Source organism: Falco naumanni, chromosome 4 (genome assembly GCF_017639655.2).
Source record: "Falco naumanni isolate bFalNau1 chromosome 4, bFalNau1.pat, whole genome shotgun sequence".
NCBI lineage: Eukaryota > Metazoa > Chordata > Aves > Falconiformes > Falconidae > Falco > Falco naumanni.
The window spans coordinates 55096465-55116358 of NC_054057.1; the positions used below are offsets into that span (position 1 = coordinate 55096465).

Sequence of the window (19894 nt, forward strand, 5' to 3'; positions counted from 1 at the left end):
AAGATAGTTCTGTCAGTTTTCTATCCATTATTATTATTGGAATTTAAAACAGCTTGTTTATTAAGCATAATTAAAGCAATTATTTTATTGTAGTCATAAAGCTCATTTAAATGTAAGCATAATTAGTCAAGATATTTATTTAAGTATTTTAATGAATGCATCTTGTAAAACATTTTGGTGAATAGTTATTTAGTCAAATATGCCAGGCTAGGCAGTTCTGAGAAAAAAGATTATTTAGTCTTGCGTACTTTGTTTTAGATATGGATTTCCAGGAGGTGGCCATGGTCCACCATCAGGTCAAGAACGTTTCCTTGGTCCTCAGCAGCCAATGCAACGCCCTGGAGTTCCACCACAGCTGAGAAGATCTCTGTCTGTTGATATGCCTCGGCCAGTGAACAGTCCGCAAATAAATAACGGATCTGGGATCCCTCAGCATTTTCCTCCTCAGGGAATTCCAGTTCAGCAGCACAATATATTGGGTCAGGCATTTATCGAGTTACGCCACAGAGCTCCTGATGGGAGACCAAGACTGCCTTTTAATCCTTCTGCTCCAAATGTTATGGATGCAGCAGCAGCACATCAGCGACATGCAGGGTTTATCCCCAGGCAGGAATTTCCAGGCCCAAGACAGGCAGAACCACTGAGACATAATTCTCAAGGTATACCTAACCAGCTGCAGATGTCTACAAGTTTGGAGCATATGTCACAGTCCCAGCAGGATCAAATCAATCCTGACAACCCACCTGCACTTGTCATACGTTCTCTAAGTCATCCACCAGTTACTGATGCGTTCCCAGGACCATCTTTGTCTACATCTGCACCAAGTGACGAATCTGCAAATTTACAGATTCCCAACCAGCCGAGTGATGGTCTAGAAGAAAAGCTTGATCCTGATGATCCTGCTGTAAAAGACTTGGATGTGAAAGACCTTGATGGGGTTGAAGTAAAGGATTTAGATGATGAAGATCTGGAAAATTTGAATTTAGACACAGAGGATGGGAAAGGAGACGAGCTGGACACTTTAGATAATTTGGAAACCAACGATCCTCACCTTGATGATCTTCTAAGATCTGGGGAGTTTGATATAATTGCATACACAGACCCAGACCTGGATGTGGGGGATAAGAAGGGAATGTTTAATGAAGAACTAGATCTTAGTGTCCCTATTGATGACAAACTAGATATCCAGGGCAAGACAGAAGAACCAGAACAGAAAGAACAAGGTGATAGAACTGTTTCCCCTTCTGAGACTCACTCTCCACAGAAGAAATCTGCTACAGAAAATGAAATTAAAACAGAAGTACTTTCCCCAAACACTCAGGAGGAAAAGAAGAATGAAAATGAAAAAAGCGATGGAAATGCTGAATCTGCAAATACTCAACAGGCTGCTGAAGTGGAGTTAAAGGATGGAGAAAAGGCTTCTGCGCAGCCTGCTAACCCAGAATTCCCTGACAAAACTACTGCTGTTCCTAGTCAAGAAACAACTGTGCCTAGTCCAGATGCTCAGGGATCTGCTCCACTGCCTGTTCAAGGAGCAGTAAGTTCCTGCAGTATTTCTGGGTCCACGCCAGTCCTCTCAAGTTTGCTGTCTAATGAAGGCTCAGATAATGCTGAAGCAAGGACTCTAGGATCTCCATCTCAATCTTTGCCAACACCACAAATGAACCATGCATCAGGTATTCCACAAACACTAATGACACCTGGTGGACAGATCTTGGAAAACACTTTAAATTCAAATTTGACCATGGTTCCACGAATGAACCATAATTTTTCTCAAGGGTCACCAAATCCAGGATTTATTCAGGGTCAGTCATCTAACCATAACTTTGGGACAGGACAGACATCTAATCAAACTGTGGCTGTAACAAACCGTCCTGGTCCTAGTGGCATATCTGGTCCCCAGCAGATAATGCTCCCTCAACCATTAGCTCAACAGCAAAGTCGAGAGAGACCACTTCTGCTAGAGGAACAGCCACTTCTTCTGCAGGACCTTTTGGATCAGGAAAGACAGGAGCAGCAGCAGCAACGACAGATGCAAGCCATGATTCGCCAGCGTTCGGAGCCATTTTTCCCCAATATTGGTATGTGGGTGATCTGTCTATGTTCTGGTTAGGTTTTCAAAAATACAACAATAAATAGTTAAATAATCTGAAAGATGCAGGTAGATATGTGGAGCTTGAAGGTGGCATAACAAAAAACAACCTGCCCAGTAGGTGCAATGGGAGTATGGGAATGGAGCGTGTAGGTGGAATTCTGAACTCCATGACAAGGCTTCTGTTGACATTACCAGGATCAGGGTAACTGCATTACTGCTGATTTTTTTCCTGACATCAGCTCTGTTGCATATTCTCCTTATACTTTAGGTTCTTATATCTGATATGGAGTAAATGCACATTTTTGCAATGTTCTGTGTATCTCAAGGGAAGGGATCATCAAAAGCTGTGTTACTAACTCGAAATCGAAGCAAGACCCAGAAACAGCACAAATAATTCTGCACGTACTAAAAGCATTTAAGATAAATTGTCATTTCCTGTTTAACATAGCGGTTTGAACATCTAGAGCAAGACCATCACTATCATTTAATTGTTATTAATGAAATAACAAGATTTTGAGAAATATGTTAGTTGCAACTACACTGGTCGTCAAGGCTGTTTGTTCAAAAGACAGATTTAACCTACCTCCTAAGTCACAGCTCTGTATTTGTAGTGTGGCTAGAACATGCTGTAGCCACCCCAGGTAGCTAAGATGACTTCCAGAGGCCCTTTCCAGCCTCAGCTGTTCTGTACCCCCATTTATCCTATTCCGTGTGAGGCACCTGACAGGAGAGACAGCAAAAAGGCAGAGTTTACCATGCTGATGGTCTTTTCAGATGCTGCATGGGGCGTGTGCCTTTCTGCCTGTAGTGCTACTCATAATCACAGGGCAACTAAACCATTTTCTTAGTACGTTTGTGGCGATCTGTCAGTTTTGCCAACTGAACTCACAGAAACAACTCTTCTTCTTGATTCTTAAATCTATAAATAGAATTTGTTCATCTGTTGGGTCACAAACCAAATTGGGTCTTGAGCCCTTCTCAGACTGACCTGCTTTTCTTTCTTTGTTGTGGCTGAAAACAAGGACAGTTACCACTGGAGTGACTTTCCTTAGAGGGTATATGAAACTACATATTAACCATGAATTTCAAAGTGGAGAAGACAAGTAATGTGAAATAGTAATGCCATTACGTTGTTTTGCTGATGATCTATGCATGAACTAGCTCTAAACAAGTCAGTTCCAGTTAATAACGAGTAATGTTCAGCTATGTAATTCACTTCTGCTCTTTTTCTTTTATAGACTTTGATGCAATTACTGATCCCATAATGAAAGCAAAAATGGTAGCTCTTAAGGGGATCAATAAAGTCATGGCGCAGAGTAACATGGGGATGCCACCAATGGTTATGAACAGGTAGGCAACACTTGGTATCAATCTTTAGGGCTGCAAAATGTAAAAGGAAATGATAAGACCTAGGGGAAACTGTGCACAGCAAATGAAAAAATGTAGAAGTGGAAAAAGATCTTTTTGTCGTGTAGCTCGTAGTCCCTGCTAATACAAGATGATGTCCTAAGAATAAAGCCGCTGTGGCAGTCGAAACTATTAAAAGTGTTAGAACACATCAGACTTGTGTTCCACTTGTAATGTCATTGGTCAAGCATGGTCAACCTGGTTTCACTGTTGATGCTTTTCTTGTTTTCCCACTTCCTAATTACGTAATAACACATCTCCCACGCACTGTGTTTTGAAAACCGTCGATGGCTGTGTAACAGTTAAACTTCATGTTGCAGCATATCATTTAGTGCTAAGTATAATTAAGTTTTAGCCCAAGTAATGGAAGTTTCATCCTTTCTTTAATTCCTTTCTGAGGACAAAAGGAGCTATGAACTGTGCAGACTTCACCATGACTGCCTTTACTGTAGGTGGGAAGTCTGTGGGCAGAAAGGATCTGCACCTTTCCTTTTTATGTAGCCCTTAAAACAGTGTGTTTTCTCCTTCCTAACATGTACTGCAGTGCTATATGATAATACGTGGCTTACCAGAGGCACACATTTATCCAACATCTAGTTGACTGCTGGTGACCATGATATCTAAATCCATTAATATTTTTTAATTTTTTTTAAAAAATGATAATATATTAAAATACAAAAACAGAGGGATTTTTTATGTGCATCTTCATTTTTTAGCACGGTACATTATGTTTACTTCATCTCCCTAAAAAGTGTAGAATGCAATAGTTTCAACCAAGGGCAAAATGTTGTGGCATCAGATAAGAATTAATGTTCTGACATCAAAAAAGCTTGGTACAGTAGCACAAGCACATGTCTATAAATTATTTGGATGCTTTGTGTAAGTTCAGCATAATACAAAAGGTTGTCTCTCCCCTACAATATCCACCAGTTGTAAAAGTTTTAATTTCACTTTCTGTTTATATATAGGTTTCCCTTTATGGGTCAGCCAGTGCCAGGAGCTCAGACCACTGAAGGCCAAAATCATATGCAGCAGGCAATTACACAGGTAATACAACTCGATGTGGAGTTTAAACAAAATAATTATAACTAGGTTTGGGGTTTTGAGTTGAATCATGATTTAATATCCTTGTCTGTATGTTTTACTGAAATTTCTAGGACGGAAGTTTGACACCTCAGATTTCTAGACCTAATCCTCCCAATTTTGGTCCTGGTTTTGTCAGTAAGTACAGATGTACTAATTTATTGTATGTTGATGTTTCATTCTACAATTCGCTCTTCTTTAAAATAACATATCCATAAATGGATCCTGTCTCTCAAAAACTCATGCTTTTAAAATTGAGTCATTTCATCATTATGATACCAACTAATAATGGAGTGCATCATACATGTTATTAAATTTTTTTCTAGAAGCTATCCTCAGAGAAACACCATGAGGAAAGAGGGAAACAGAACACACAGAAAATTAGTATTACTTGAATTAATGTGAGAATAATAATCTATTAACTAACAGACTGCTATGTCAAAAGCTGGGTCTTTGCATTCTGAGCTCAGTGAGAACAACAGTCTATATTGATGGAGGGGGGGGTATTTCAGAAGCAAAAAGTTTTTTGCAGCATCATTGTCATTTCAGCAAATACCAATAAAAGCTTTCCAGGCATTAGTGAAGCAAGACTGGCTGGGAACCACGATTGTTGAAAGCAGAAATACATAACACTAGTATTTTGTGTTCCTTGTGTCTGGCTGTGCTAGATCAATTGTAAATCCTAGTCTCTATGACGAGAAAGATTTATTAGCAGAAATTAAAACTGAGCATATACTGGGAGAGGAAGACCACATGTAAAAAACTGTTTCTATTGCTGCAAAAACTTCACTTGATATTTACGAATAAGAAACAGAAGTAAACACCTTCCGCTCTTCCAGAAGCTGGAGCAGCAGCAGTGAGTATGCAATAAGGAGCTTTTGCAATATTTTCTGTATTATTTTCTGGTGACATGGCACCCGGGGTGGCCTTGCTTTGGTGGGGATGGTGGTGGTTCTGAGCACTTGAGAAAATCTGTTTCTCATTTCAGTAGTAGTTATTCTTACCTGGAACTTGTTAATATTTCAATGCATTCATTTGCACTTCTGTGTTGCTCCCGTCTCCATCGTTTCCACTCCATTGTCCCCTCAGGTTATGTGATTATTTTCCTGGAATTTATTGTTGAAAGAATGGGCACCCCCCAAGACTGTGGATTGATTTAGTTGAGCCATTAGAGTTGATGGCTGTTGCTACTGCAGTGACTGTTAAAAGCAGGTGATAGGGACTGGAGCACAAGCAGGACATGGTTATATTGAAATCATACTGTCATGCAGGTATCTTTATTAAACTTTCTTTACAAGGAAGATCCATGCTGTATTCCTGGTTACCCGGCTCATTGCCACAATGCAATCAGGAGACAAATCATCACCAAACCTCTCTTGCCTTCTGGGCTTGGTGCACATCAAGTGTTACGAGACATGAGGGTTTTGCCTCAAGAAAAACATCTGAGAGCAATAGACTGCTCACAGCGGACGAGCGTTTTTCATTTGTAAAAAGAGTAATGTCTCAGTTACAGTCAGTCTAAATGAGAGTCTGTGTGTTGGTGGGGAGGAGAAGACCCTTTGCTGAAGGCCCTGTGCAGAGACCTCACGAAGTTATTTTTACCAAGACACTATCTTTCTGTCATTTCATGAATATTTGATGGATGTTTATTTTTTTTTCTTAGAAGTAGTAATAAAAATAGATTTTTATATGTACAAAACTCTTCTGCACACACCAGAATTAATGAGGCATGTTTTCCTGTAAATTTGTATCCTTACTCCCTAATCTCTTTCCCTCTATCTGAGTACTTCCAGGGGTCTTCCGTGTCCCCGCTTCTGGGCAGAGCACGGTACCACCATGTTCTGTAGCTGCTTTCAAAGCTACGTTTGCTCACTGAGCAGCAAGTACAAATTTACTGGCTAGACAGTGGGCTGGGGTCTCTTCAAATTAAAGGACTATGTTAAAACTGCTTTCTTTCAGTAAATGCAGGAATTTGGATCTCTTTCTCCTTTATTTACTTGGATCACTCCAAGAGTTAGTGTCTCTTAAGATATCAAATCTTCTGTCAAATCTGACAGAACTTGACCAATGGTTTCTTAAAATAAGAGGGGGAACATGATTATTAAACTGCATCTCTGAGAAGCAGGATGAGAGCTCACCCCCAGGATGAGATCATATCATACTTAATTTCCCTTCTTTCTAGATGATTCACAAAGAAAGCAATATGAGGAATGGCTGCAAGAAACACAACAACTTCTTCAAATGCAACAGAAGTACCTTGAGGAGCAAATTGGAGCACACAGAAAATCCAAAAAGGCACTCTCAGCAAAACAGCGTACAGCCAAGAAAGCTGGCCGTGAGTTCCCAGAAGAAGATGCAGAACAGCTTAAACACGTTACTGAGCAGCAAAGTATGGTCCAAAAACAGCTAGAACAGGTAATCATTTGGAATCCAAACTGATCACCTTAATACTAATCTGTCATACTGGTATGCCTCTCTCCTTTAAATCTTCTAAAAGGTGAGTTGAAACACTTAAATACAGTGGAGCTTATTTAAAGGGAGCCATTGCCTGTCATATTCTGTGTGCGTAACAGTGTTGCTCCAGGTTGCCGGTGACACCGGAGCTGTAGGAGAATATGCTATGGCAAACATTATGACAAAAAGTTATTTTAGTACTTTTGGAAGAGGAGAAATCGCTTGGCAAAATGACTTGCAACAAAGTTCCAGGTACCATGAAAAGCATAAATGAAAGATTCAGAGGAAAGCCTTAGCTTGCAGGGCTCTGTTTCAGGCTTGAGTGAACCTCCTAACTCAGTCTTTTGCTGGTGTCCTTGCGCGATCAGAACCTCTTGGTTATATGCCAGTCTAACGTTACTGTTTGAAAATCTCTTTTCATTGTACCTGTAGCATTACTCTAGTTTTATGATCTGTCTAGTTGCTAGATGCTGATCAGCAGTGTGTGTTATCTGTTAGTGTGTCATGGAATAATATAGGTTAAAAAGATATCTGGAGATCATCTAGTCTGCTGATCAAAGCAGAACTAGCTTCATGGTTCAATCGGGTTGCTCAGGACCCTGTCAGTTGAGTTCTGCAAGTCTCCAAGGGCAGAGATTTCCCAGCCTCTCTGGGCCCCTGTTGCAATATGTAACAACTTCTACTGGGGTTTTGTTTTCTTTCTTTATATTCAGTTGGAATTTCACTTGCTACATGTTGTACCTGTGATTTATAGTAAGTGAGAGAAAAGTTAAACCTGTGGTAGCTTTGATAAACCTATGCTTTGGCCAACTGTATTGAATGCTGTGTTCTTCAAGACACTGTTTATAAATTATCTGGCATGATTGTCAGGGTCAGCTAGACCTGCTGAACATGAAAACACTTCAGATCTATCCTTTATTAATATGAGAGGAAAAAATTGGCAGGAGGCTGCATGGAATGAAGTCCTAAGTGATATCTGACCCTCAAGTTCTTGCTGCTGTGTTGCTTCAAGACAAAGTATGCGCTGGATGGAATATTAGTTGGCTCGACTTTTCACTGTGTGGAAGAGGGGTGGAGCAGATAAATTACATCTACGTTATTTCTTCCTCCTTTTTTCCCTTCCACAATGAATCACAGGTAGAATAAATGAAAAAAAAAATCATTTTAACCAACGTGTATCATACATACATTAGTGTAGACTTACAGTGGAGTTGTGCTGAAGTAACAGCTGCTAATCATGACACTGCTGTCAGATTCATTTAGTGCCCCATAATTAAGGTTCTTTTATTTTCCATTTTTAAAGTTTCATACGCTGCTGGTAAATGCCCTCCACTTCCCCTTAAGCACTGGTTTAGAGCAGTCATCCACATCCTAAACAGCAATTTGTTACGGAACAGTAGGAGCTTAAATAAGGTTTTATTAAAGTATGTTTTTAAGGACCTTCTATTTGAAGCAATTCACCACTCATTTCAAATCAGATCAAGTAATTTTTCTGTAATCAGGCTTCCATTAGTTTTTGAAAAGGGCGAAGCCTCTGTATGTATGTAGAGAGAAAAGAACCATGAAGACCCTGCGAATTGCTGGTCCTGGACATGGGCGCAGAGGAACCAGAGCTTTGTGCAACACGAGCTTCTGCCTGCCAGGGTTATTAGCTCAGGCACGGCGCCATGCAGACACTGCCGTATTGTCTCTGCAGCCAGGGCAGTGTAACTGCTTCGGTGTGGCAGGCTGCCTGTGCTAATAAGCCCTGCCTTGTCGCCTTGTTCTCTCCTATGCTGTTAAAATCACCAGGTCGATCTGCGCAGGTCGGCTTGGGTCCAGCTGGGTGTAGTCGGTGCTGGTCCTTTGAGATCCCAACAGATTCCAGGTAGGGTCACGTGGCTGGCCCGCCACTGCAGGTCCCGGCAGGGCGCGGTGGGTTGGGTGCCTGGTGTAGGTGTGCAGAGCCAGCACAGGTTTAGCACTGTGCACCCACAGAGGGGTCCTGGAGCACTGGGCTGTGCAATGCAGATCGATCCACTTGGTGGCTTTATGCAGTGGCAATGTTTATCTGGCAGCGTCAGTGCCAAGCCAGAGCTCATAAATCATCTTGAACCTGAGATTACTGTGTAAATAGCCTTTTGGGTGCATCTGTCCTGCATTGTGGAGCGTGTCCTGTAATATCTGTGTTATCCTGAGCTTTCTGGCTTGTCCCTTGCGCCCCAGATAACGGAGAGTGCTATCAAATATTTTTAATTCTGTTACGGACTACTTCTGCCAGTACAAACAGCAAATGGAAGTTGCGGAAGCCATAATCTAATGAACAGAAGTGAGAGAGAGATTTTCCATAATGTATGCATTATTAACCAGTGGATTACAAGTCCTTTTATCTTCTTTAGAAAGCAGTGTAGTTAGATACCGGCTGTGTTTCTGAAAAGCTCTTTCTTGGCTGGTTGACACTGTCATATCCTTCCATTGGCTTCTCCTGCTTGTCTTAAAAATGAACGACTAGGCTTAACTTCTAGTATCCCGGTCAAGTTTATTTTCATCCTAAAATACAAAATTTTCAAGCGGTAGTTGCCAGTTTTGTCTGCTGTGTGACATTTGAGACTCTGCCTGTGAATAAATGGGCATCTACTTCCTTGTTTTCCTGTAACTTTTCCTTTTCAATTACATCTTTGAAAAATGTTTGCTAATGTGTAAGGTCATCCATCTCACTGTTTCCTCTTTCCTGTCTGTTCCCAACTATTGTTATCCTGTGCATGCATGATAAGATCTGTAGGACAAGCATCACTTCTGGGTTTGGTTTGTAGATTCTCTAGCACAGTGCAGTCTTGGTATTTAATTAGAACTTTGAGGCACTGTTGTTTTTTCTAAAATTTTGGGATGGATAGTATTCCTACTGAAATAATGGCTAATTAGCCTTAAAAAGGGAGAGAAAATAAGACTGTGTAGAAATGGTATTTTTGCCTGAGGTTCATTGTCTACTGAAATTATGATGCTATTTACGTAGTCAGTACATGTCAGAGATGAATAATTACTCTTTTAATTTTTAGATCCGAAAGCAGCAGAAAGAGCATGCAGAACTAATTGAGGAATATCGAATCAAGCAGCAGCAGCAGCAGCAGCAGTGTGGAATGGCACCCCATGCTATAATGCCAGGCGTCCAGGCTCAAGCACCAGTGGTTCCAGGAGGAGCATCACCAGCAATAAATCAGCAAAACTTCCCCATGGTGGCACAACAGCTCCAGCATCAGCAACATACAGTGGTGATCCCTGGGCAATCCAACCCAACCAGAATGCCAAATTTATCTGGATGGCAATCTGCAAACGCCCCTGCCAGTCATATTTCCATGAATCCAGCAAGGATGCAGCCTCCGATGACGCCATTGCCTATTACTCCTGGTACACCAGCTCCTGTGCCTGGTCCAAATGCAACTGCACAGTCAGGACCGCCACCAAGGGTGGAGTTTGAGGACAATAACCCTTTTAGTGAAAGTTTTCAAGAGCGGGAAAGAAAGGAGCGTTTACGGGAGCAACAGGAACGGCAACGCATTCAGCTTATGCAGGAGGTAGACCGACAGAGGGCTTTACAGCAGAGAATGGAACTAGAGCAGCACAGTATGATAGGGTCTGAATTAAATAACAAAACGTCCTTGTCTCAGATACCTTTCTTTAATTCTGATCTGCCTTGTGATTTCATACAAACTCCGCGACCTCTTCAGCAGTCTCCACAGCATCAACAGCAACAAATGGGGCAAATTCTGCAACAAGGCTCTGTGACCTCACCTCCTGCCGCAAATTTTATGCAAAGCAGTGAGCGAAGGCCAGTGGGGCCTACAACTTTTGGACCTGATGCATCTGCTGTTCCAGGCGGAGCCCCTAATTTCCATAACGTAAAACAAACTCATGGGAATCTCACGGGGGCTGCCTTTACACCGAACCAAGTCAGGCCTCCATTTGCTTCTGCTGTACCTTCATCTGCAGCACTCGGTAGTGGTGCCCCATGTGGTTCAGACACTAGTGTGCCCCAGGCAACAAACTTCCCTGGATCAAGCCAGTCTCTCATACAGCTGTATTCTGACATAATCCCAGAAGAGAAAGGAAAAAAGAAAAGGACGAGAAAAAAGAAGAAGGACGATGACGCTGAATCAATAAAAGCCCCGTCAACTCCGCATTCAGATATAACTGCCCCATCCACTCCAACCATTTCAGATTCTACCTCCACCCCCACAGTTAACACCCCCAGTGAACTTTCTCGTCATCAAGATGAACAGGAGTCAGCGGAGTTAGCGGCCCCATCAACATCAAGCGCAGGAGAGAGCCAGACCTCTCCGGAGCTGGAATGTAAGCTCCCCAACAGCAGCCTGCCGCAGAAACAGCCGAACGTAAATACAGAGACTGAAAAGGCTAAACCAGATACACCTGCCAGCATTCAAGAAGTTAAACTAGAAAAGGCAGAAACTGATCAGTGCTCAGGTCAAGCTGAGCCTAAACCAGAAAATCCAAGCAGTATTAAGGTGGAAGAAGATAAGGTCACATCACAGCCTGCCTCTTCAGCTCACAGCCCAGCACAACCAGCTAGTGTTCCAGCTGCAAAAGGGGAGTCCGGGAACGAATTGCTTAAACACCTGCTTAAAAATAAGAAGTCCTCATCTCTTGTCAATCAGAAATCAGAGAACAGTGGCCGAACAGAAGAGGAGGCTTCTGGGGATAAGAAGTTGACAGAGAAGCAGAATCCAGCTGAAGGAATGGTGAGCTTGTTACTGGTTTTGCTATGCAGTGGTCATCAACAATCAAAGGCTAGTTTGTGCCTTTACCATGGGCGTTTGTGAAAAGGCAGGGAGATTACCGATGTGCACGAGTGGAATAAACAGCTTTAAGGAATTTTTACCTCCCTTCCTGCCTCTGCTCCATGAGTAAATCATCTGTGTTACAAAAAGAAAGAATCAATGTGATTTTGTAGATGGATGTATTCAGAAATTACTAAAATGCGAAAGAGTTTTTTTGTAGGTAGTCATCTTAAAAAATGCCACTTCCTAATATTTACCCAGATAAAGGCAAGATTTTACAGCAGGATGCTTAATTACCTACTAGGATGTTTCCGTACAGTACACGGTATGGCTGTATGCTGCTTTCTTCTGTGGCTCCACCTTAGTCAGGTGTGGGATGACCTGTGCACCTTTGCAGAGGCGTGGGGCTGGGCTTCACTCCCCTTCATCTGCACCATTGGGAGTGTTCTGTGACTGAACCAAGTCCATGCTCATTTTTTGCCTGGGAAAATGCATATACTGTCTCTAATTTTAGTAGAGACTATGCTCTAGGATTTTTATCAGAAGTGTGAAATTGTTAAATCTGCTAAAATTGCTGGATTTCTGTGTTACAGAATATTTCTCTAATTAATTTTACTTTATTGGAAGGGAGCATTAATTCTTTATATTAATGGCATTATATGATATAATACTTATAAGGCTCTTAAAAACAGACTGAAAGAAAACTGCTTTCTGTGGAGGTAGGGTACACTTTACGCTTAGATTTGTGGGTCATTTCATTGTAATAGTTTACTCGGTTGGGTTTTTTATGGCTGTCTAAATGCATCCTTGAAACAAAATTTAAACACATTCAAAATTAATGAAGACTGATAAAAATAAAGGTATTTTATTTTTAAATAAATAAAAATAGCCGCAGGTGACTTGGGTAAGTGTTAAAGATCCACAGTTAAAACATGTATGATGGGAATATCAGTGAGAGTACTTGTGACCAGGGTCAGGTAGAGCTGTTTAGAATAATAATTGATAAAAAGAAATTGAACTTTTCTTTTGGCTTGCCACTATTTGTTGTGTTACCAAGTCCCATTCTGATTGCTTTTACACAACTATCCTTTTATCTCAAGAACGGTGTTGCATATTCCTAGTGAAAGTATTTAAGGAAATTGTACCATCTAGAAGTGTTTCAGAATACAGTTTTTGTTTCTGATTTTGTATTAATATTAATTGATTTGCCTTTTTTCTGTAACCAGATGTGCCTTTCTTTACAGCCTTCTGAAAATGTCTAAGGTTCCATGCACATGTATCTTAATTTTAGGGGGTGTTCAAAAGAAAATATTTCTGGGCTGTGAGTTTTAAATGATGTTTTCAGATGTCAGTGGTGTTCGTGATAACTCGGAATTCTGTGTAGGGACAGTACAGCCGTTACGGTTGCCAGTGAGACAGCAAAGTAAACAAACCGTGAAATACAGTTTGTTATTGATGAAATTATACTGTGCGTGTCCTCTCAGACTATCCTGCAGTAAATTTGAATGAACTGTATATTAAAATGTAAAAAAAATCTGCTCCCCTTTCTTGTTTTTTTTTATACCAGCAAACTGGAGGCAACCAGATGCAAGGTGTGTTTGGGTGTAGTAACAGCCAGCTTCAGAGAACAGATGTAGGACCTGAAACCAAGAAACAGAGAAATAAGCGAACTCAGAGGACAGGAGAGAAGGCAGCTCCTCGGTCCAAGAAAAGAAAAAAAGAGGAAGAAGAAAAGCAAGCTATTTACCCTAATGCTGATACATTCATCCAGTTAAAACAGGTAGGTGTACAACTTGAAAGAGTGGGCTTCTCGTGATGGAAGTGAAGTTGATCATTAAGATGAATTTTGAGAACAGGGTGGGGAAAATGAAAACTCCCACAAAACTAGGAAATTTAAAGTTTGGGGTTTATTTCAATGTGGAAGATCTACTGACGTGGCAGGCATTTGGTTGTCTCAAAGCCATGGCGTTCCTGTTAGCTCTGGCAGCCTCTGCAGCTGAACTGGCAGGGAGCGGAGCTGTGGCTGTGAGGGACAAGGGGCCACCACCTTCCTTAACAGAGAAGTCTGTTTGACACAGTTTTCTGATCATGGGTAAATTCTGATATTTTTTTTTTTTTAAGACTAAAAACCACTCTACTGATGTTTGAAGATTTGTGGTGCTTCTATGTTATAGTTAAATTAATTTCTAACTTTTTTTTTTTTTTAAATATAGCAGCTTTCTCTTCTGCCTTTGATGGAACCAATAATTGGAGTGAGCTTTGCACACTTTCTTCCCTATGGCAGTGGCCAGCTAAATGGTGGAAATCGACTTGTAGGAAGCTTTGGTAGTGCTACTCTTGATGGGGCTTCAGATTACTACTCCCAGCTCATTTACAAGGTATGGTTTTAATCTGAATTTCCATTGTGTACTCTCTGTGGGAAAAGAAGTTCATGACATTGTTACTAGCAGTTGGTTGGAGTTCCTGCCTTTTCTGCAACCAGAAGAAAATAATTTTCTGTTGCTAGACTAGATAGATGGTGCAGTGGTGAAACAGTCACCATTGATTTACTTTGAAAGTGGAAATCAGTTCTGGAGACTGGTAAACTAATTAAAACCTACAAGTATTCCTGTTACAAATGAATGCTAAGTAGTGAAAATTGTAATTACGGTTTTATGGAGCAGAAAAGGCTGAGTTCCCACTACCTGCAAAGTTATTGAAAGCATTAAAGCATTTCTTAATGTGAATTAAATGGGAAATAGACTTTCATCATTTGTCTACTAAGACCTAACTAAGAACCGGAGAACTCTGAACAAAATAGGCTGTTGATGAGCTGATAACCCACAGAATTTAAAACTCGGTCTACGAGATCAGCATGGCAATACTGGGAGAGCAGCAAGACAGTGAATAGACGGAATCAAATTTGCTGCTTGGCTACCCTAATATAAGAGCTTCAGTAGCTTATTAAAAAACAGTGGTGTTTACTCCAGCCTTACATGGCATGTAAGCTGGGGATGTGACCTAGCAGAAATAGTTGCTGTGGTCAAAAGTGAATAATAACTATTGGCTTTGTAGGCATGACTGCGACAAGAACGGATACTGAGGTTCTCATTCAGTTTTGATTTAAAATATGGGCAGTTAAGTAAGCTAGTGAGAAGTAGCCTGGAGTGTGAACTCGCAGAGTATCTGCTTCTCCATGGTAACTGCTTCAGTGGAAGCTCATCCTGTGCTAAATGGGAGGTAGCTTCCCTTCTAATGAAAACTGGGTGCACTGGCTTGTTTGTGGTTGTTGGAGAGTCACTGCAGAATAGCGCTCTCAGTCTTAAGTTCAGGCCTTTGTTTGAACTGCAGGAACTTGTTGGAGCTCCCAAACAGTTCCTAAAAACGTTCTTTGTGCTTTTCTGTAAAAAAATTGGGTGTATCTTCTTTCAGTCATGTATATTGCTCATGTAAACTATTTCTCTGATAATATCACTGACAGAAGAAAAGCAAAGCATTGTGTTTTTTACAGTGGATAATTTCATGGTTTTGGTCACATACTTGAGAATTATCTATTGCTGCTTATCAGAGCTACCTCGGGGTGTAAAAATACGAGTGGGTGACATTATCTAGTACTAGAAGAAGGCAAGTTCTCACCCTGTGTTCCACGGTTGATTTACGGTTCCTTAATTTCATGCAGCAGAACAATCTGAGCAATCCTCCGACACCTCCAGCCTCTCTTCCTCCCACACCGCCTCCGGTGGCGTGCCAGAAGCTGGTAAATGGCTTTGCAACCACTGAGGAACTTGCTGGCAAGGCTGGTATGTTAGGAGGTCATGATGGTAAGACTAATACGTATTGTTTCCCTAATAGATGAGTCGAAGTTTGTAGCTAATTACAAAATAGGTAACTGGGATGCCTTTCAGTTGTAGTCTTCATCTATAAAAACAGTATGCCTAAACTCTTTAAGGTTGTAGTCATTATCTAGCTTTATTTTATACCAGTATAATGTCAAATGATAGCCTTTTCCCTGTTCCCTTTTGAAAAAATGTTGAGAACTAAAAGCAGTCTTAAAGAAAACCTTAAAATCATTTTTTTATGTCCAGTACAACAAATGACTCACAGTTGAGTGAGCTTAAAAGCAGTCTACCAGAAATATACCCTTAGCAGGTGCGTGTAGTTCGCGTGTATTTTCTGCTGCTTGTAATTTTAATCAGCTAATATTGCTTTCTATTAAGTAGAACTTTATATTGCTTCCTCATTAGGACTGTTCAGTGGACAAAATCCCTTTCCCCCCACTCCTTTACCTTTGTTGTTACAAAGTTGTTGATTTTTATGTTACTTATTTTTTAAGTAAAACAAAAAATCTTACCATATTGGCAGAAGGCACACTCAAAAGCATTTCAAGCCCTTTTTGCTCAAAATTTGCAGGTTTTTGTATATATGGAGATAAATCATGAATGATCAGAAATTTTTTAACTACAAGTGGATGAGAGTGGTGTTACCATCTGCTGTAGCACCTTGGTTGTGTCAGGGAGGCACCAGTACCCCAATGCATAGGACATATATCAGTGGCAGAGCTGTACAGATGTCTCACGGTGCTGTGCGTTTCTGTTTTTAGTTACCAAAGCTCTGGGACCAAAGCAGTTCCAGTTGCCTTTCAGACCACAAGATGATTTATTAGCAAGAGCAATGGCTCAGGGCCCTAAAACTGTGGATGTTCCTGCTTCGCTTCCAACACCACCTCACAACAATCAGGAGGAGTTAAGGTAATTTTTTCCCTGCTATCTTCAAAAACATATTTGGAGCAGATTCAGTGATCTTTTAGTAAAAGGTGAGAGCTGTGAAGGTGTGAAGAAACAATATCCATTGTGTGCAGCCACACAGTGCAGAGAACATAAGGGGATAATTTGCCCTGGTCAAGCATCCCATATGTAGAGAGCCACATAGCGAAGTAGGTGACTTCTGCCATTGCTAGACTGTAGATTCTGTTAAATTGTTAAAAATTCGTTACCTTGCTGTCTTAAAAGTGAAAGAAAACTATACAAATTGGCACTTTTCCTGGAGCAGCATGGTACTGTTGCAGTGTGACAGTACATGACTGTTGTACCAGACAGCAGTACTGTGCACGAGTCAGCCTGAAAACTCCCTGGCTGTACTCTGTGTTACCGTGTGAGAAATGTGCGCTAGAATGTGAGTCTTCCCCCAGCGGTCTTCCCTTCTGCCTCCCTTTCACTCGCCTAACCAAAAGCTGGGTGTCTTTGACGCGCTGAAGCCTGTGCATGAATGAGGGGGGGTGGACCGGTGAATACACTTAACCCAAAAGTTAAAATACTGATTTTTACACAGGTGAAAAATGGAGCCATGGGGGGCGGAGAGTTCTGTGATGGAGCCTGGGCTTTGTTAGTGCCTGGTTTTCTTTATCTTTCCCAAGAAACCACCGTGTGCGGTGGAGTAGGAGACACCCAGAAGTAATGGCCCACCACAGAATTGCGTTCCGTGACTGGCAGCATGGAGCAAGTTCACTGTAGCTCCTTGTCATGATTTCTAACTCTGGCTTAGCAAAGGTTTTTCGAACGTTGCCGAAACAGCTTTTCTGGGTTCTCTTCCAGGGTTCAAGATCACTGTGAGGACAGGGACACTCCTGACAGCTTTGTTCCTTCTTCCTCTCCTGAAAGCGTGGTGGGAATGGAAATCAGTAGGTATCCAGACTTGTCAGTTGTAAAGGAGGAGAACCCAGAACCTGTACCATCTCCCATCATTCCCATCCTACCCAGCAGTACTGGAAAAGGTGAGACTGCAGCAGAGCAAACATTAGAACTAGGCTTTTTTTTTTTGCATTCACATGCGTGTAGGAATAACCTGGTGTATTTAATTTCATTTTCAGGTTCAGAAGCCAAAAGGAATTACATAAAACCAGAACCTGGTTCAGGAGCGTTACCTGGTTCTGGCTTCTTTGCCTCTCAGCTGGGGCCATCCCAGAATGGTCCTAAATCTGGCCTTATATCTGTAGCAATTACTTTACATCCCACAGCGGCTGAGGTAAAAGGAATAAGCTTGTATTACATACATAAAGTACAACAGTAGTTAGTATATCTTATGTATAGTGAATTTGAAGGGGTTATAGCATAGTATGATGAAGCAGCTGTTGCAATTGTCTAATAATTTATATTATTGTATCGTAACTGCCTGTCTAAAAACAAAGGTATATTTTTATTGTTGTTTTTAGAACATTAGTAGCGTTGTAGCGGCATTCTCCAACCTGCTCCATGTCAGAATTCCCAACAGTTACGAGGTCAGTAATGCTCCAGACATCCCATCCTCCATGGCAACCGCCACCAGTCACAGAGTGAACCCGTCTATGGAGTGCAGGCAACACTTACTACTTCAGGGTCCGCAGGCAGGACCCATGGGACCTGCCAGGATCGTAGGGTCTTACGGCCTGAAGCAACCTAATGTGCCATTTCCTGCAAACAGCAATGGTGAGTGGGCGTTAATGCTTAAGCTTTCAGTACCCAGATTTTAACTTGAGTCAGTATTAATGCATTTCAGCCTCACAAATTCATGCTGTACTATTAAATAATTGGTTCTTGTTTTAAATAACGCTTTTCTTAAGTGATCATTACCCGTGGACCTAAGTTAACCATAGCTTAATAGTTGTGATCCATCTCTGATTTCCATTGTGTTATCTACATCGCTGTCAGTGAGGTATTTCTTCGAGTAGTTCCCAGTATTACCAGTTATTTTTGTCCAGTCTGAGTTTTAAATCCATCGTTCAGAAAGATTGTTCCTAATCTGGAAAACCTGACATCGTTGTTTAAGCATGTATTCCTACGTTGATTTAGTTATTCGTTTCTTATAGGAGAACATTTTTTTCCCTTGTTGCTCACAGAGTTGGGTTTGGTCTGGTTTAAATGATTTCCCCATCAGGCTCTAGTTTAAATCTTGCCTTCCGTGCCCTGTCTAGGAGGATGCTACTCCTCTAGACCGCTAAGAGTACTGCGACTTCTCGTAAATTGGTTTGATCTGACACAGCTTCTAACAGACTCCCCTATTTTCTAGGTATAGCTGGCTATAAGGATCACAGTCAGAATATCGCAGAAGGCTCAGCACTGAGGCCTCGATGGTGCTCTCACTGCAAAGTTGTGGTTCTTGGTAGTGGGGTGCGGAAGTCCTTCAAAGACCTGCCTTTCCTTAAACAGGTACTGCCACGGAAGCGTCCTTTCTCGCATGTAGTGGTAGACGAGCAAACGAAAGCAGCTTTGCTTTCTACTGCTACTGCCTGTCACGCCAACTGACACCACTGCCAGGTTGCTTTGTAGTCTCCCTTCTGTGCGTGTCCTAATTCACAACGGGACATTCCAGCACATTTGTAGTACAAATAAGAACTGTCAAAGTTTTCGCTTGAACATAAAATGAATTTCAGTCAATTTCATACAATGGGTCCTGTATATGGCAGTCTCCTAAATTTTGCTACTAATTTCCATGACCAGAGACCATTCAAAAAGAGCTTATTTGTAAGGCAGTGCTGTATTGTCAGGAAGTTTCATAAGAGCAAGAAGACTTGTACTCTTTTTGAGCAGGAATCAGATTTCAGTCTCAGTCCCTTGTATTTACGCTGGGAACCGTCACTCACTCTAAAAGCACCATTGCTCTTTCCATGAGATTAATTATGCAACAAAAGTGTATAATAAAAACTTATACACAGACGTAATGGATTCATGTAGTCAGAGAAGCATGGAATTCCCAGTAATGTTTTGCAGATGGATCAGTAGATAAAACAGTATGATCTGTCTTCGATTAGGCTGAAATGAGACCTTTTCTTGCCATCTAAAGATAAAAGAAAATGGATTTTACTTTGCAAGTGTGCCTATGGAGCAGATGGGTGCATGGTATGGAAAGCTTTTATTTGGATTGTTAAACTTCTTTTAAAAGCAAGAAATGCTGTGGAACAAGGTTGTAGGTGGTGGTAACATTAGATCTGTCAAATAATCAAGTATTTATATCACAGCATCGCTCGTTACTTCACAAATTTCTACAATTAAAGACTTTCTAGCCAGGTTGGCAAACTTGTTTCTTTACACTTATTATGTGAAGCATGGTATTAAAATGCACTTCTGATAAT

At 41.2% G+C, this 19894-nt stretch overlaps 1 protein-coding gene across 14 annotated transcripts in view; it reads left to right on the forward strand.

Moving 5' to 3' along the window:
* Window positions 1–19894, forward strand: part of KMT2C (lysine methyltransferase 2C) — a 198498-nt gene that overhangs the window by 169113 nt on the left and 9491 nt on the right. For 10 of the 14 annotated variants that reach the window (XM_040593317.1, XM_040593307.1, XM_040593312.1 and 7 more), the window contains 14 exons: window positions 259–2081; window positions 3334–3445; window positions 4471–4549; window positions 4660–4723; window positions 6768–7000; window positions 10075–11772; window positions 13379–13591; window positions 14025–14189; window positions 15470–15611; window positions 16391–16538; window positions 17382–17560; window positions 17657–17811; window positions 17999–18251; window positions 18832–18971. In XM_040593317.1, the coding sequence (XP_040449251.1) occupies window positions 259–2081; window positions 3334–3445; window positions 4471–4549; window positions 4660–4723; window positions 6768–7000; window positions 10075–11772; window positions 13379–13591; window positions 14025–14189; window positions 15470–15611; window positions 16391–16538; window positions 17382–17560; window positions 17657–17811; window positions 17999–18251; window positions 18832–18971 (5404 nt within the window). The remainder of the gene's footprint in view (window positions 1–258; window positions 2082–3333; window positions 3446–4470; window positions 4550–4659; window positions 4724–6767; window positions 7001–10074; window positions 11773–13378; window positions 13592–14024; window positions 14190–15469; window positions 15612–16390; window positions 16539–17381; window positions 17561–17656; window positions 17812–17998; window positions 18252–18831; window positions 18972–19894) is intronic. The other 4 variants (XM_040593310.1, XM_040593322.1, XM_040593313.1 and 1 more) reach the window with 3 other exon arrangements.